Source organism: Sapajus apella, unplaced genomic scaffold, assembly GCF_009761245.1.
Source record: "Sapajus apella isolate SASKATOON/1434 unplaced genomic scaffold, GSC_monkey_1.0 scaffold55, whole genome shotgun sequence".
Taxonomy (NCBI): Eukaryota; Metazoa; Chordata; class Mammalia; order Primates; family Cebidae; genus Sapajus; species Sapajus apella.
Genome location: NW_022436995.1, coordinates 12779275 through 12798244, shown reverse-complemented (window position 1 = coordinate 12798244; position 18970 = coordinate 12779275). Strand labels below are relative to the sequence as shown.

The window sequence follows — 18970 nt, the reverse complement described above, 5'->3', positions numbered from 1 at the left end:
TTAGATGGTTTCTCTCATCATTTTCTTGGTTTTATGTAATTTCTCTGTCTATCTCATCGTCTTACTGTTTTTAACAAATTTTGCAAAATTTTTGCTCCATTGATGGCCTTCTTTCTTGTTTTTGCTTTATCCTTAAGGAGTTTTTGGTATAGGGCAATTAGATTTGCATGATTATTCTGTCTTAATCCAGTCTTTGTTAAGTATAAAGAAAGAACTTGGTTCTAATTCCAAGTACCTTACAAACATTTGAGACAGCAGGAGAAAAATAATTTTTCATTACACTCTTTGGATTTTGAATTTTTAATATAATAAAACAGTGAGGCCAGACATGGTGGGTCACGCCTGTAATCCCAGCACTTTGGAAGGCTGAGGTGGGCAGATCACAAGGCCAGGAGTTCAAGACCAGCCCGTAATGAAACCTCATCTCTACTAAAAATACAAAAATTAGTCGCGTGTGGTGGCAGGCGCAGTGGCGGGCGTCTGTAATCCTAGCTATTCAGGAGGCTGAGGCAGGAGAATCACTTGAACCTGGGAGGTGGAGGTTGCAGTGAGCTGAGGTCATGCCACTACACTCCGGCCTGGTTGACAAGAGCAAGACTCTGTCTCAAAAAACAAAAAACATAAATAATAAAATATATGTTTTTTGGCAAGTTACTGTTTTAGAAAGTGCCCAGATTTGGACAGTGAAACTTAATATTATGTGGTCTCAGTGAAGCTGTTCCTGTGATAAGAGTTGAGTTAGTATTTTGTGTTTTAGAAGATATAATCAATGCGCTTGTTAAGCTTTTCTTTCTTGAGCATCAGAAAGCAATGTGTATTTACTTCTAAATATTTTGCATCTTTTGTGTTACAGTTATTTTACCAAGAAAATGGTTTGCACGACTTTGAACATGTACTATCCATGCTGATGGGACAGGATCCAATATGAATATAAATGATGGAGGAAGACGACGCTTTGAAGATAATGAACATACATTACGAATATATCCTGGGACTATTTCAGAAGGGACAATCTACTGTCCTATTCCTGCCAGAAAAAACACCACAGCTGCTGAGGTGATTGAGGCCCTTATAAACAGACTTCATCTGGACAAAGCAAAATGTTACGTTCTAGCAGAGGTAAAGGAATTTGGTGGAGAAGAATGGATACTCAATCCAACAGACTGTCCAGTTCAGCGAATGATGCTGTGGCCCCGAATGGCTCTGGAAAATCGCTTAAGTGGAGAGGACTACCGCTTTCTTCTGAGAGAGAAAAACCTTGATGGATCAATCCATTATGGTAGCCTGCAGTCATGGCTACGGGTAACAGAAGAACGTCGCAGGATGATGGAACGGGGTTTTCTTCCACAGCCTCAACAGAAAGACTTTGATGATTTATGTAGTTTACCTGATTTGAATGAGAAAACTCTCTTAGAAAACCTACGAAATCGCTTTAAGCATGAAAAAATTTATACCTATGTTGGCAGTATTCTAATAGTTATTAACCCATTCAAGTTTCTTCCTATTTATAACCCCAAATATGTCAAAATGTATGATAACCACCAACTGGGAAAACTTGAGCCTCACATTTATGCTGTGGCTGATGTAGCTTATCATGCCATGCTTCAGCGCAAAAAGAATCAGTGCATCGTGATTTCGGGAGAGAGTGGTTCTGGGAAGACTCAAAGCACAAACTTTCTTATTCACCACCTTACTGCTCTCAGTCAGAAAGGATTTGCCAGTGGAGTAGAACAGATTATTCTTGGCGCTGGACCAGTACTTGAGGTAAGTGTATAGAAATCTTACTTTTGATTTTAATTTTGATTTTTTTCCCTTGAGGTGGGGCATTCACCATTCCTGGAGGTATTGCAATACCAGATTGATGTGTGAAGTGGATCAAGCAAGCTCTTATTCCATCTCCCTGCTTCAAAAACCCATTTAATATATTGTCTTCAGATAGAAGACATTCCAGATATTAAACTGATAAAAACGGATCACTATACTTAATCTTAGCCAAAAGTCTGAGAAGCTATAGAGATGCTGTTCTTGGTACTCTGGGCACACTGCCTGCAGACTTTTGCTCCACAAATTACTGCTCCACAGGAACAGTAATTTAAAAAAAAAGAAATACTGTTCTTATTTGTAAATATACGTTTAAAAAATAATTGATAGATGTGAGAAGATGAAGTAAAACTAAGTAGAAGTGTAGACATTATTTTTAGTAACCAAGAGGAGTTGGAAGATGGGAAAGCAAAAAAGATGGTGTGAAAGACTGAAGAGGGTGATGTTGGTAATTTTTTTATTTTTATTTTTTAGAGAGTGCCTTTGGGTCATTAATGATGCAAAGAAAAAGATGACTGGAGTCATTTTATATCCCCTTATAAGGGGTGAAAGCAGAGGCAGGTCCTGTCTGTAACTGCATTGTGGTGGTTGGTGAAAATATTTTTTGCTGATATATTTGTATTTCTGCAAGCTTAACAGCTGTGTCTAACATCGAAACTTGTAAAAATGCAGAGAATATGGGAAAAAAATGTTTAGTTGTGGGATGTTTTAGAAATAATATCAATGCCAAAAGGAAAGAGAATACAGAAAGACAAATACTCTACAGTCTTCCTTATATGTGGAATCTGAAAAAGTTGAATGCATAGAAACAAAGAGGAAAGTGGAATTACTAAAGGCTGGTGGGATTGGCGAGATGTTGGTCAAAGAACATAAATTTTTAGTTCTATAGGAGGAATGAGTTCAGGAGATCTATTGTACATCATGTTGACTATAGTAAGTAACAATACATTGTATACTTGAAAATTTCTAAGAGTAGATTTTAATTAGTCTCATTACAAAACATGACAAGTATAGTGAGATAATGCATATATTAAATAGCTTGATTTAGTCATTCTACAATGTAGACATATATGGAAACATCATGTTATATGCCATAAATATATGCAGTTTTTGCTTGCCAGTTAAAAAAAAAAAAAAAAGGGGATATAGTGTTTGTTTTAGACCTGAAAGGAAAAGGTAATATTACTCAGTTGTCTTTTTAAAAGATAGTTTGTAGATATAATTGAAATACAGTAAACTGCACATATTTAAAGTGTACAGCATGATGAGTTTTGACATGTGTATACCCATGAAACCACCACCACAGTCAAGATACTGAACATATTCGTTATCCCCAGAGTTTCCTCATATCTCTTTGTAATTCCTCTTTCACACTCCTCTCAGCCCATTCATATACAGGAAACCGGTTCAGTACTTTCTGTCACTGTAGATTAGTTTGCATTTTCTACAATGTTATATAAATGGAACTGCATAGTATATACCCTTTTATATTTGGCTTCTCCCACTTGGTATAATTATTTTGAGATTTATCCATGTCGTTGCATGTGTTAATAATACATTCCTTTTTATTGCTAAGGCAATAGTATTCCACTGGATATCACAGTTTTTAAAATCCACTCACTTGTTGATGAATATATGGGTTGTTTTCAGTTTTTGGCTGTCACATTCAAGAGTCACTTGAACCCGGGAGGTGGAGGTTGCAGTGAGCCGAAATCGCACCACTGCACTCTAGCCTGGGCGACAGAGCAAGGTTCTGTCTCCAAAAAAAAAAAAAGGTTGCTTTTCAGTTGTGTTTTTGCTTTTAACGGTGTCCCCGGCATTTAAAGGAGTGGTCTGCTTTTCAGGATACTATGCAATGCTTTTTTTTCTAATCATGTGGAATAAATGTTAGTATTTATCAGTAAATACTCCTTTCCAACCATTTTTTTTTTTTTTTTTTTTGAGGCAGTCTTGCTCTGTCGCCAGGCTGGAGTACAGTGGCGTGATCTGGGCTCACTGCAACCTGCACCTCCTGGGTTCAAGTCAATCTCCTGCCTCAGCCTCCAAGTAGCTGGGATTACAGGCATCCACCACCACGCCTAGCTAATTTTTGTATTTTTGGTAGAGATAGGGTTTCACCATCTTGGCCAGGCTGGTCTCAAACTCCTGACCTTGTGATCCACCTGCCTCAGCCTCCCAAAGTGCTGGGATTACAGGTGTGAGCCACCGTGCCTGGCCTCTAACCATTTTTAAGTAGATTTTTTATATTATTTATTAAAAAACCACAAAAATAATAATCCCTTATTATTCCAAGTTCCAACTTTCGGTTTCATTGATTTTTTTTTTTTTTTTTCCTATTTCCTATTTAATTAATTTTAGCTTTGACTGTCATTTTTGCTTTTGGTTTATATTGCATTTAACTTGCCTTTTTTTTGAGACAGGGTCTCTGTTGATCAGGCTGGAGTGTAGTAGCAGCAGTGGCAGCAGTCATGGTTTACTGAAGCCTCAACTTCCCCAGCTTAAGCAATTCTCCCACCTTAGCCTCCCAAGTAGGTGGGATTACAGATGTGTACCTCCACGCCTGGCTAAATTTTGTATTTTTTTTAGAGACAGGGTTTTGCCATGTTGCCCAGGCTGGTCTTGACCTCCCAGGCTCACACGATCCACCTGCTTTGACCTCCTAAAGTGCTGAAATTACAGGATTTTAAAGTTTTTAGTGTGATCTCTGAAGTCATTGATTTTAGGTAATTCTTCTTTTCTAATATAGTTATTTAGTGCTCTAAATTCTTTCCTAAGTATTGCTTGTAGTGCTATCCTACAAATTCTGATATATTGTGTTTTCATTTTTAGTTAGTTCAAAATATTTGATAATTTCCCTTTTGATTTCTTCTTCTTCTTTTTTTTTTGTGAGAGAGTCTTGCTCTGTCACCCAGGCTGGAGTACAGTGGCGCAATCTCAGCTCACTGCAACCTCCACTTCCCGGGAACAAGTGATTCTCCTGTCTCAGCCTACTGAGTAGCTGGGAATACAGGTGTGTGCTAGCACACCTGGCTAATTTGTGTATTTTTAGTAGAGACAGGTTTGTCCATGTTGGCGAGGCTGGTCTTGAACTCCTGATTTCCGGTGATCTGCCCAGCTTGGCTTCCTAAAGTGCTGAGATTACAGGCATTAGCCACTGCATCTGGCTTCATTTCTTCTTTGAACCATGGGTTGGTTAGATTTGTGTTTAGTTTATAAATAAATAAATTTTGGGAGACCTAATTATTTTATTATAAATATATAAAAACAATTTAAAGATACTGAAAAATGTTCAAATATAAAACTTTATTTAAATTTATTTTCCTTAAAGCTTGTATACACCTATAAGGCAAAACAGATTTTACCAAATTAAGTACAAACAAAACTTCAAATCAATGATCTTTAGATTAACAGTATTACTTGAAAAGTATGGATGATACTGTTTTGTTGAAATTAATTTGCTACTCACGAGTGAATATACTTTCTAAAAACAATTACATATTTGTGTCACTTTAGTTTCTTTCACGTGACTAATTCTCAATGAGATTTGTGAATTTAATTTGCAGAAAGGTATATATAATTTGAAATATTTTGATAGAAAACGAAAATCTAAAGTCTTATCTTTGGCCCACTGCGCATTGTCTAAACCTCTGTATAGACTATAGATAGATAAAGATTTCACTGTCTCTGTATATAGATATTTATGTATATCTACTTACATCTCTGTGTTTGCTTATAGATAAACATATGTAATGTATATATTTAAATTCTTAAACTAATTATACATGCTATGAAACAATGTAGAAACGAATGAAGTAGGAAATGAAAGCCCTCTTGTACAGACATTAGGTTGCTTTCACAAAGGTCAAAACAATAAAGGATTAAAGAAGATAGATTCTTATTTCTCTCACATCATAATACAGGTGGTAGCAATCTTGGGCTGATCTGGTTGACTGTGCAGTGATGGGCATGGGCGCCTTCTTTGTGGCTCTGCCATTCTCCGTACATGGCTTCCATCTTAGTCTAAGATGGCTGTTTCCATTTACCCCACTGATTTTTGGTTCTCATGAAGGTGCTTTTTTGTGTTTATAGTTAGTTGTTGTCATCTTTTTTTGTGTGTGGAGGAGCTGTCAGTGGATCTGTGGATCTATTCTACAAACTTACTATGCCTAATCCTGTTCTCTCAGATCCTGTTCTTGATTTATATTTTATTTGTATTTTAATTCTTTTGTGGTTAGATAACACTGTGTTATATAATTTGAACTCTTTTAAATTTATTGAGACTTAATGGCCCAGAACATGGTCTTTCTTGGTGGATATTTTTTTGTGCATGTAAGAGTTGTGTATTTTGGCCAGGTGTGGTAGCTCATGTTTGTAATCCCAGCACTTCGAGAGGCCAAGGAGGGTGAGTGTATCACTTGAGCCAGGAGCTCAGGACCAGCCTAGGCAGCATGGTTGAAACCCCGTCTCTACAAAAAAATAGAAAAAAAAATTAGCTGAATGTATTGGTGTCCACCTGTAGTCCCAGCTACTGAGGAGGCTGAGATGGGAGGATTGCTTGAGCTCAGGAGGCAGAGGCTCCAGTGAGCTGTAATGGTGTCATTGCACTCCAGCCTGAGTGATAGAGTGAGACCCTGTCTCAGGGGAAAAAAAAAAAAAAAAGCTGTTAGTCTTTGCCTCGTAAGTCCAATGTCTGGGCTTTATTAGGAACACTTTCTATTTATTGCTGTTTTTCATTTTTCCATGCCCATACTTTTGTACATTTTTGCATGTCTCTTAATTTTTTGGTGAAAACTAGACATTTTTAAGAATAATAACAATATGACATCTCTGGAAATGAAATTTTCCCAAGGTTTGTGGTTGTTTTTGTTACCATTGTTTGGTTGTTTCATGACTTCTCTGAACTAATTTTGTAAAGTCTGTATTATTGTGCATGAGGTCATCAAAAACTGTACTCAGTTGTCATAGTGGTTAGTTATGATTAGACTTGGATTTTCTTAAATGCCTTGAAGTTAAGGCTTCTAGTCTACTACGAGGTTCTGTGTACTTGTTGGTTTGCCCTTTCAGTACTCAAGCAGTTATCAACTCTGTCTTACCTTTTACTTCCTGCTTGCAAAGAACCTCAAGTTCAAAACACAGGTCTCCTGTGTTTTCTGAGCATGGACATATCCTGGGCATGTATAGTGCTGTGCATGCTCATGTCCTTCCATATGCCCAAGACTATATCAGATGTTTTCAAAGTCACCATTCTACATATTATTCACCAGCTTTTCCTTTTAAGTTGTTTGGTTAGCTTTTTTTTGCCTTACTCAGTTATTGCCACCTTAAGCAGTTATAATGTTTAAACAGTTGCCTCTGATTGTTTTTGACAAACACACATCGTGATGGTGGGTGGGTGCACTGGGGAGTGTGAAGAGGCTGTTTTCAGCAAGTGATTTCCAAGTAAGGTCAAGAAAGCCCTGATGGCACCACTGCACTCCAGCCTGGGTTGACAGAGTGAGACCCTGTTGCCAAAAAAAAAAGTAGGGTGGTGGGTAGGGGGGTAGGCACTGTGGCTCATGCCTATAATACCAGCACTTTGGGAGGCTGAGGTAGTTGGATTACTTGAGCCCAGGAGTTCAAGATCGGCCTGGACAACATAGGGAGGCCCCCTCCCCCCAATCTCTACAGAAAAATAGAAAAATTAGCTGTGTGTGGTGGTGCACGGCTGTGTGTAGTCCAGCCACTCAGGAAGCTGAGGTGAGAGGATTGCTTAAGTCCTGGAGGTGGAGGCTGTAGTGAGGTGTTACAGCACCACTGCACTCCAGCGAGGGCAACAGAGTGAGATCTTCTCTCCAAACAAACAAACATACGTACACACAAAGAGAGAGCCCTTTTTGTGAGTTTTTCCAGGAAAATTCCAGATGAATCAAATTGTGATGATTTTTCTTGGGGAACTAGACTTTGGAAGAGTTCCATCCTTGTTCTGATTCTTCCAGTGGCTTCTTGGGTATCTTTTTAAAAACAAAACAAAACAAAAACACCCTGTCGTTGTAGGATGTTGGTTTTTCTCTTCAGTATGGAGCAAGGAGTAGTAATAGCACAAGTTAAAATGTTTGATTTTCCTAACCAAGACTCAGCTGTTTTTTCTTGATTAAATGCCTCTTTGCCAAGGATTCTTGCAATCCTTTGGTTGATTTCCAGAGTTCTTAAAAAATTGAGTTTAACAAATTTTGTCAGCATTCTTGTGCATTTTATGGAGAGGATGTTTAGAGGTCCTTACTCTGCCATCTTTGCTGATCTCACTCTCAATAATCTTTTCAAAAGATTTAAGTACTGAAAAATATTTTATGTTTTTATGGGGCAGCCATTTATGCTGCTCTTCATTCCTTATATAGATCCATATTTTAATATGATACCATTTTCCTTTGCTTAAAGGACTTCTTTAATGTTTCTTTTAGTGCAGGTTAGCTTGTGATGAATATTTTCAACTTTGTATATTTGAAATTGTCTTTTTTATGCCATTTAAAATGACTATTTTGAGGAGTTCAGTTTTTTTTTAAATAAATAATCATATTAAAATTATATGAATTTTAAAACATTAATTTTTTGTAGCCATCTGTGTACAATCTTGATACAGAATAGTTTCATTACTCCATAAAACTCTCTTAATATACTCCTTATCTTCTTACCCTACCCTCTGCCCTGCCATACTTTCATAACTCGTGGGAACCACTCTTCTGCTCTCAATTGCTGCTGTTTTTGTTTTTGAGAATGTCATATAAATAGAGTCCTATAGTATGTAAAGTTTTTAATTTTTTTGAGACCCAGGTTTCAGTCTGTCACCATGGCTAGAATGCAGTAGTACAGTCACAGCTCACTGCTGCCTGACCTCCTAGGCTCAAGTGATCTTCCCACCTCAGTCTCCAGAGTAGCTGAGATTACAGGCATGTGCCACCATGCCTGTCTAATTTTTAAAAACTTTTTGTAGGGATGAGGTCTCCCTATGTTGCCCAGGATGGCCTCAAACTCTGGGCCTAAAGCAGTTCTCCCTGCTTAGCCTCCCAAATTGCCGGGATTACACATGTGAACTCCACACCTGACCATAGCATGTAAAGTTTTGAGACCGATTTCTCTTATTCTTTCATTTTATCTGTTATAGCTTTGAAATTATCCTGGTTGTTAAAATATGACAGTTGTTTATTTTACTTCTGAGTAGTATTCCATTATGTGGATGAATCACAATTTGTTGAAGCCTTCATTTGTTGATGGACATTTGGTTATTTTCAAGCTTTGACTGTCACAAAGCTGATGATAATGTTTGTGCCTTGATGTGTGTGTATACATAAATTTGTATTTCTCAGTAGTAAACACCCAGGAGTGGTATTGCTGGGTCATATTGTAAGAGTGTGTTTAACATTTTTGAATGTTTTACTTTTTGTTAAGATTGCCTTCCAGAGTTGCTCTACCATTTTGCATTTCCACCAGCACTGTGTGAATGTTCAAGTTCCTCTGCATCCTCAGCAGTACTTGGCATTGTCAATTTTTGTTGATTATTTTAGCCATTCTAATAGGTGCATAGTAGTATCTCATTGTGATCTTGACTGAATTTTTGTAATAGCTGTTGATGTTGAGCATGCTTTCTCATGGTTATTTGCCATCCATGTAACTTATTTGGTGAAGTATCTATTGCAAGCCTACCTCTCAAAATGGCCCTAAATGACTGTATGTAGTGATAAAAGTTGTATTGCAATCATAAGTTAAATAACAGGTAAAGCTTCTGATTGGCTGTTGACATTGTAGCATTGGGCAGAATCAAAAGTGGCATATAGGAGCAGTAGATCACACGTCCGTATTTTGTATCTCCAAGCACACATTTTTTTAAAGTTTCTTTCTTTTTTTTTTTTGAGATGGAGTTTCACTATGTAGCCCAGACTGGAGTGCAGTGGTGCGGTCTTGGCTCACTGCAACCTCTGCCTCCCGGGTCCCAGTTCAAGCAATTCTCCTACCTCAGCTTCCCAAGTAGCTGGGATTACAGCACGAGCCACCATGCCCAGCTAATTTTTGTATTTTTTAGTAGAGACAGGGTTTCTCCATGTTGGTCAGTCTGGTTTTGAACTCCTTATCTCGTGATCTGCCCACCTCAGCCTCCTAAAGTGCTGGGATTACAGGCATGAGCACCCAGCTGCTTCTTTTAAAGTTTTATCAAAATGTAAAGCATTTGACATTTAAATTAGTATTTCTTTGATGAAATCTATGTTTCTATTTCTACATTTTATTAATTTGTGCTATGGGCTTTTTCTAAATTCCTTGTAAAACAACTTTCTGTGGTGGAACGGGAAAAGGCAGAATGGAGAAACTATCCTAGGCATTCACAACTCAACGATGTCAAGCTGTTTTCTGTATGTGGTTTGCAGATGGTTTGGTGAAGGTTGAGAGCCTGGACTCTTTTCCATGACTTACTAAAGTACAGTATAATCTAAACATTCACAAGGGACATTTCTGGAGATTTTTATGAATCTTTGCATTTGCTGGTATCATGATAGAATAATTTCTTAAGACACAGTAAAATGTAACTTCACAGAAATGTAAATGCATGCATAATAAGTAGAGCGGTGGTTGTCAAACTTTGGCTTATATCTGAACCACTGGAAGGGATTTTATAAGCACCGATTGCTGGACCTTATCCTCAGAGTTTCTCATTCAATAGTTTTGTGAAGGACCTAAGAATTTGAATTTCTAACAGATTTTCAGGAGATGCTGATGTTTCATGATTTGACAACTACTTGAGTACAGATGTAGTTACTGGGGCATCAGGTTGGTTGACCTCCTCACCATGTCTTGTGTGTGTGCCTGTGTTTGTGTATACATGCTCTGCACAGTTACAGTTTAGCACAAACAGCTTTGCGAAGGTGTTCAGTAAATGGCTAGTTTAGGTTTTTGGATTTAGAGGGCATGCCATTCCCATGAGATTATTATAGGAGAAGAAAAAAGCTCCGCAATGAATCATATCTGTGTCTTTTCTAGTTTTGTTTCTTCAAGTATAATGTGAATGCTCAGGCGAGGGCAGTGGCTTTATTTTTATAAAACATTTAAATCTTAAATTTCATTGAGCTATATTGAGCTATAACTTTCAATAAAATGTACACATTTAAAGTGTACATCTCAGTGAATTTTGATAAATGTATATATCCATGTAACCATCATCATAGAGTTGAGCTACAGATTATCACCCCTTGTGTCCCTTTGTAGATATTTCTCAATTCCATCCGGATTCCTAGGTAACCTCTGATCTGCTTCCTGTTACTCTTGTTTTGTCTTGTCTAGAGTTTCATATAAATGGATTATATGATATGTACTTTGTGTCTGGTTTTTTGTGCTTAGCATAGTGTTTGATATTCATCAATGTTGATGTTGATATCATTAGTTTACTTTTATTCCTGGGCAGTATTCCATTGCGAGGCACATACTTTGGGTGACAATTTAGGAAGCTTATAGTTCTTTTCTTTTCTAATGAGTACTCTAGCTTTGTTTTAATAGGCATAATAAAGTATAATACATTATATACTGGAACTTCATTCTTTTCCAAAATTGTAATTATTTTGATGTAATTATTATTTTTCTCCTTGTTACTTCAGTTTAGCAAATTTTTTAAAAAGTAAAAGTATAAATGTATTGGGAATTTTTTTGTTGGGGGGGCTCTGGAATATGAAAGAAAAATCTGAGCTTTAATGAGCATTAAGTTTTTAAAATTATGATTTATTTTCACTGGGCGCAGTGGTTCACACCTGTAATCCTAGCACTTTGAGAGGCCGAGGAGGGCAGATTGCCTGAGCCCAGGGGTTCAAGACCAGCCAGGGCAACATGGTGAAACCCCGTCTCTACTAAAATACAAAAAATTAGCCAAGTGTGGCAGCGTGTACTTGTAGTCCCAGCTACTCGGGAGGCTGAGGCAGGAGAATTGCTTGAACCTGGAAGGTGGAGGTTGCAGGGAGCCGAGATCATGCCATTAAACACCCGCCTGGTTGACAGCAAGACTTTGTCTCCAAAAAAAAAGTAATTAAATAGATAGGTAAAATAAAATAAAATTATGGTTTATTTTACTGAATAACAGAAAATAAAATCTGCTTGGTCTTCTTTCATTTGTTAATTGCTTTTTTAAAATTTTGCCTGAACATATAAGCAATTCGCTTATATGTTCAGATTCATTTTTTTGAATATGTTCAAATTCATTTAAAGAATTTTTACTGTCTCTTTAGCATTTTGTCTCTGAGCTGACCTAAGCAGCTGACCTACTTCCCCCTCCAAAAAAAAGTTTTTTAAAGTGAAACTAATGAGAATTATTTATTTTGGCAGGCCTTTGGAAATGCAAAGACAGCTCATAATAACAATTCAAGTCGTTTTGGGAAGTTTATTCAAGTAAACTACCAGGAAACTGGCACTGTACTTGGGTAAGTACTGCTACTGAGCCGGAGTAGCCTTTGAGCATGTTTTAATTTTTGTCTTTACCTTTTTATAAACTATGGATTGTTCATTCCCAGACATCGGTGTCAGCATTAAAATTCTTCCTTGTTAACTTTTTTCTTTTGGAAAAGTTCAAACCTCAGATAAATTCTAAGACCAGTGTAACACTCACTCATACCCTTAACCTGGATTTGTTAATTGTTGACAATTTAGTGCATTAGCTTTTCTGTATATTATGCGTACATTTGCTCTTTTAAAAAATTGTTTTCACGCCTGTAATCCCAGCACTTTGGGAGACTGAGGTGGGCGGATCACCTGAGGTCAAGAGTTCGAGACCAGCTTGGCCAACATATAGTGAAACCCCGTCTCTACTAAAAAATACAAAAATAAGCCGGGCTTGATGGTGCAAGCCTGTAGTCCCAGCTACTTAGGAAGCTGAGGCAGGAGAATCTCTTGAACCAGGAGGTGGAGGTTGCAGTAAGCTGAGATCGCACCACTCTTCTCCAACCTGGGCAACAGAGCCAGACTCTGTCTCTCATAAATAAATAAATATATAATTGTTTTCAAGTAAGTTGGACATGTAACTTGACTCCCCAATTACAGTATTTTCTAATCTACATTATTCTATATAACCATATTATTCAAGAAATTTAATTTTGTTGCAATATTGTTTCTTATTATATAGTCTATGTTAAGAGTCCTCTGGTTGTGTGAGCAATATTCTTTACAGTTTTTTTTTAAATGAACTTTATTTTTTAGAGCAGTGGTAGCTTCACAGCAAAAATAAGTGGAAAAGTACAGCAAATTCCCATATGTCCCTTTAAACTCCCTCTACTATCAACTTTATCTGTGGTTTCACTTTATGCAGTTTCAGTTACTCAAAGATGGTTGAGTATAGTACAATAAAATGTTTTCAGACAGAGAGACCGCATGCACATACATTTTATTACAGTATATTGTTATAATTGTTCTGTTTTTTTTTTTGAGAAGGGTCTCTGTCGCTGAGACTGGAGTGCAGTGGTGCAATCTTGGCTCACTGCAACCTCTGTGTCCCAGGTTCAGGTGATTCTCCTGCCTCAGCCTCCTGAGTAGCTGAGATTACAGGCGTGTACCACCACGCCTGGCTCATTTTTGTATTTTTTGGTAGAGACAGAGTTTCACTGTGTTGGCCAGGCTAATCTTGAACTTTAGGCATGAGCCACTGCTTCCAGCCTAATTATTCTATTTTATTATTAGTTATTGTTAATCTCTTACTGCAGTGGTCCCCAACCTTTTTGGTGCCAGGGACTGGTTTCATCAAAGACAGTTTTTCCACAGACTGGGGGATGATAGGGGAATGATTTTGGAATGATTCAAGCACATTACCTTTATTATTAAATTCTCATAAGGAATGTGCAGCCTAGATCCCTCACATGTGCAGTGCACAATAGGGTTCACACTCCTGTGAGAATCTAATGCCACCACTGATCTGACGGGAAGTGGAGCTCAACCTTGCTCCGTCACTGGCAGCTTGCCTCCTGCTGTGTAGCCCAGCTCCTAACAGGCCATGGACTGCTATGAGTCCTGCCCTTGGGTTTGGGGACCGCTGTTTTCTGTGCCTAATTTATAAATTAACCTTTGTCATAGGTATGTACGTATGGGGTAAAAAAAAATTGTAGGCCAGGTACCCCTATAACTCTAGCACTTGGGAGGCTGTGGCAGGCAAGTTATTTGAGGTTAGGAGTTTGAGACTAGCCTGGCCAATATGGTAAAACCCCATCTCTACTAAAAATAAATACAAAAATTAGCTGGATGTGGTGGTGCATGCCTGTGGTCCCACCTGCTCCAGAGGCTGAGGTGAGAGAATCACTTGAACCCAGGAGACGGAGTTTGCAGTGAGCTGTGATCGTCTGGGCAACAGAGCAACACTCCTTTTCAAAAAAAAAAAAAAAAAAAATCAAGGGAAACAACATATATATAGAAACTTTGGTATTATTTGCAGTTGGCATCTCGGAATGTATCCCCCATTGATAAAGTGGAAGGGGGCTACTATAGTTGAAAGAGAGAGCCTTTATAGTTAAAACACATCTGGATTAAAATATGCTTTTTACTAGCTGTATGATCTTAATATCTTTCAGTATCAGTTTCTATACTTGTAAAATAGGGGCAGTAATATTTGCATGTGAGGTGGTTGTGAGGATTTAACATATTAGTTCATGTTAATTTCCTTTCTCCCATTTTAGATAGGTAAGAGCCCATTTCAGTAATTTAGAAGTGGTAATGGTAATTCAGAAAAAGAAATAAATTTTAATTATTGGTGGTATAGTGGCAATGGCTTTTCAAAGAAGCTACATTTGAGCTTTATTTTAATGAAGGAATGCAATTTACTGGACAGAGACTGGGAATGGACTAGGGAATTGGAAGTGGGAGAAAGAAAGTGAGAAGTGCAGTCAGGAGTGACTGGAATCTTTGAGGAAATTGTCTGTGAGTGACTGAAGTATATGTGGTGGGAGGCAACTGGGATAAATACAGTTTGAGAGTCAGATTCTGGCCCCCAAGTGGTTTGTCCTAATAATTTGGATTCAGTAATCTAAAGCTTTTACATTTCAGATTCTAGAACTCCCTTTCCAGTGAGATCTTAGCTGATTGCACCCATTTGGGTAAGAAGTTTTACAGGCTTAAAGGGTACAGTCTGGATAAACACAAAAAAATATCAGACATACAGTTGATGTTTAATTTCTCATTACTTTCAGGATAAAGTTAATTCTTCTGGCACATATTATATTAGCTCTTGATCCTCGTCTGCCTGCCTGTCTCATTCTCTAGTCGTACTTAACTTAGGTCATGCACCACACAGTGGTGTTTTAGTAGGTGATGGACCACATATACTATGGTAGTCCCATGAGATTTTAACATCATATTTTTACTGTACCTTTTCTATGTTAAAATACACGAATACGGCCGGGCGCGGTGGCTCAAGCCTGTAATCCCAGCACTTTGGGAGGCCGAGGCGGGTGGATCACGAGGTCAAGAGATCGAGACCATCCTGGTCAACACGGTGAAACCCTGTCTCTACTAAAAATACAAAAAATTAGCTGGGCATGGTGGTGCGTGCCTGTAATCCCGGCTACTCAGGAGGCTGAGGCAGGAGAATTGCCTGAACCCAGGAGGCGGAGGTTGCAGTGAGCCGAGATCGCGCCATTGCACTCCAGCCTGGGTAACATGAGTGAAACTCCGTCTCAAAAAAAAAAAAAAAAAAATACACGAATACTTACCATTGTGTTACAGTTGCCTGTAGTATTCAGTGCAGTAACATGCTTTATAGATATGTAACCTAGGAGCAATAGGTTATAACATAAGGCCTAGGTGTGTAGTAGTCTATACTATCAGGTTTGTGTAAGTGCACTCTGTGATGCTGACACACAACAAAATTGTCTAATGGTGCATTTCTCAGAATGTACCTCTGTAATTAAGTGATACATGACTAATTGTTTTCCCTGAAGTTGGTATGTGTACCCTCCTTCCTTTTTAACTACGTAAAGGCAGTTCTCCTTGCCTTCTGGTTAATCTTTCAGATTTTGCATTCATTTACTCAGCCACTCTTTCACCAGATATATGTAATGAATGCTTACTCTGTGCTGTGTACTCACTGTCCATGGAAATTCCTCTTTACATCCTTTTTCCTTCTTGGATTGAATCTCAGGTGTCTATCTTTGAGTATGCATAATATCCTGGTCATTAATCATAAGCCCTAGCAACTCGGTGTGATAGTTGCTAGATTACCCACTTTCTTACTACCTTGTAAGTCATTTGAGAACAGGAAGTAGATAACTTATTTCTATATTCCGTGTAGTAGTATAGTAGCCTAGAAATAATGTAGAGTCTGTCTTGGGGGATCTTGTGTACTATGTTTTAAACTTTTTATTTTATTTGCTTTACTGAAAGAAAAAATAAAAGACTCGTGACCATATGAATTTAACATGGATAACGCTAACAGTACCCATAACACAATTATAATGGTTTTTTTTTTTTTTTTTGAGACAGATTCTCACTCTGTCACCCAGGCCGGAGTGCAGTGGCGTGATCTCGGCTCACTGCAACCTCTGCATCCCAGGCTCAAACAGTTCTCCTGCCTAGCCTTCCGAGTAGCTGGGATTGCAGGTGCCTGCCACCATGCCTGGCTAATTTTTGCATTTTAGTAGAGACACAGTTTCACCATGTTAGCCAGGCTGGTCTTGAACTCCTGACCTCAGGTGATCATCCTGCTTCTATCTCCCAAAGTGCTGGGATTACAGGTGTGAGACACCGTGCCTGGCCAATGGTAAATATTTTGAAATGGTCTGGATAGTATTTTACACTGTCTCCAAATACTTGTCAACCTTATATGAAACTTTATTATTTATATCAACCAATTTTATTTTTCTTGTAGTGCCTATGTTGAAAAATATCTACTGGAGAAGTCCAGACTTGTTTATCAAGAGCATAATGAACGGTACGTATTTTTATTTGTGTAATTAGATGAAGTTAACATTTATATCATGCAGATTGACTTTTAAGGTCTTTGTGTATTATGACCCTTAATTCAGTTTACACCATGCATAGCTTTATGCGTAATTGCTATTTCTGTCATGGGTAGAACTTTGTGGTTTTTCAGAGGCTGCTAGGAGGAGATCTTTATTTGGTATATAGAACTGTTGCACTTTCTAAGCTCTAGGCAAACTGTCAGAACAAGTAAGCAGTTTCTCAGTTGTTCCTCATTGCTCTTGGTAAGCAATGTGCCTTGGGACTTTTCTCCCATTTCTTAGTGTTTTTTCTCTAATTTGAGAAAAAAGATTTCAATAAAGCTCTTAATTCCATTGTAATACTTGAGGTACATAGGTCTTTAGAGATGATATATGTGTTAGCCTTCAGATGGAGGAATAAAATAGAGAAATAAATTATTTGTTTCATCTACAGTGAGATAAAATAGTTGAGAGAGTTTGACCTACATTCAAATCTTGGATATGCCTTGGGCATCTCACTTAACTTCTCTGTTTCTTGGTTATTTATTACCATTTTCGAGATGGAAAACTGTTAGTAACTTTTTCTAACACATTTTAATGATAATGAAATAAAGGGATATAACTCTTGCTTTCTTGGTTTTGGAGAATGAATGAGTGGTGAAGATCCAGTTTTCACAAACTGATTCTCTAAAAGAGTTTGTGAAGGATTGGGTTAATTCTTTAAACACTTGGTAGAATTTACCAGCAAAGCCATCTGGTTTTGGCTTTTATTTGTGTGAAATTTTGATTACTAATTCAAACACTTTAGTTATTATAGATCTTTTCAGACTTTATGTTTCATTTGTAGTCAGATTTGGTAGTTTTTATCTTTCTAGTAATTTGTCCATTTCATCTAGGTTGTCTAATTTGTTGCCAAAAACTTGTTTTGTAGTATCTCTTACAGTCTTTTTTATGTAAGATGGGTAGTAATGTTCCTCTTTCATTCATTCCTGAATTTGAGTCTCTCTTTCTGTGTCTGTCTCATCAGTTTAGATAAAAGTTTGTTAATTTTGAAGACGTTTTCAAAGAACCAATCTTTAGTTTCATTGATGTTCTCTATTTTCTTTTTTTATTTCCTATTTTTTAAATTTCTGCTCTGATACTTTTTATTTCCTTCCTTCTGCTTCCTTTGGATTTAGTTTGCCTTTTTTCCCCTAGTTTCTTAAGATGGATGGTTAGGTTATACGTTTGAGATCTTTTTTATGTGGGTTTACAGGTATAAAGTCCCTCTGAACACCGCCTCAGCTGTTTACATGTTTTGGTGTAGTGTTTTGTTTTTGTGCATCTTGGAGTATTTTATAATTTTGCTTGTGACTTCTTTAACCCACTGGTTATTTAGGAATGTGGTGCCAAATTTTCATGTGTTTGTACAGTATTTTGGAAATTTGTTATTGATTTCTTATTTCATTGCAAAGTGTTTGGAGTAGTTGTATGATTTCAATCTCCTTAAATTATTGAGACTTGTTTTCTAGTAGACTACACATGGTCTAGCCCGGAGAATACTCCATGTGGACTTGAAAAAGTATATCCTCCATATGTTGGCTCGAGTGTTCTATAAATATGTGTTAGGTCTAATTGGTATAGAGTAATTTTGAAGTCCTCTTTTTCTTTGTTCATCTTCTGTCTAGTTACTTTCTTCATTATTGAAAGTGGAGTATTGCAGACAGTCAGTATTATTGTTGAACTGTATACTTCTTCCCTTAGTTCTGTCAAGTTATTTTTGTGGCCAGGTGCACTGGCTCACACCTGTAATCCCAGCATTTTGGGAGACCAAGGTGAGTGGTTCATTTGAGATCAGGAGTTTTAGACCAGTCTGGCTAACATGTTGAAACTAAAAGTACAAAAACTAGCCAGGTGTGGTTGCATGCATCTGTAGTTCCAGCTACTTGAGAGGCTGAGTCAAGAGAATCACCTGAACCTGGAAGGTGGAGGTTGCAGTGAGCCAAGGTTGCGTCACTGCACTGCAGCCTGGGTGACAGTGCGACACTCTGTCTCAAAAAAAAAAAAAATTCTTTTGGCTCACTGTTTTTCGGTTCTCTTCTTAGGTGGTGCAAGCGCATACACGTGCTCACGCACACACAGTTCTGTCTTCTTGACCACACACGCACACGGTTCTGTCTTCTTGACCACACACACACACACACACACACACACACACACACACACACACACACACACACACACACACA

General features: G+C 37.8%; 1 protein-coding gene and 1 non-coding gene across 10 annotated transcripts in view; one reads left to right on the top strand and one right to left on the bottom strand.

Annotated features, from left to right (window-relative positions):
* MYO9A (myosin IXA) overlaps positions 1 to 18970 on the top strand; it is a 274327-nt gene that overhangs the window by 60618 nt on the left and 194739 nt on the right. For all 9 annotated transcript variants that reach the window (XM_032244686.1, XM_032244687.1, XM_032244689.1 and 6 more), the window contains exons 2-4: positions 854 to 1764; positions 12154 to 12248; positions 16670 to 16732. In XM_032244686.1, the coding sequence (XP_032100577.1) occupies positions 925 to 1764; positions 12154 to 12248; positions 16670 to 16732 (998 nt within the window). In that variant the 5' untranslated portion in view covers positions 854 to 924. The remainder of the gene's footprint in view (positions 1 to 853; positions 1765 to 12153; positions 12249 to 16669; positions 16733 to 18970) is intronic.
* Positions 1821 to 2012, bottom strand: LOC116527756. The gene has a single exon (XR_004258718.1). It is a non-coding gene; the product is annotated as a U2 spliceosomal RNA (small nuclear RNA).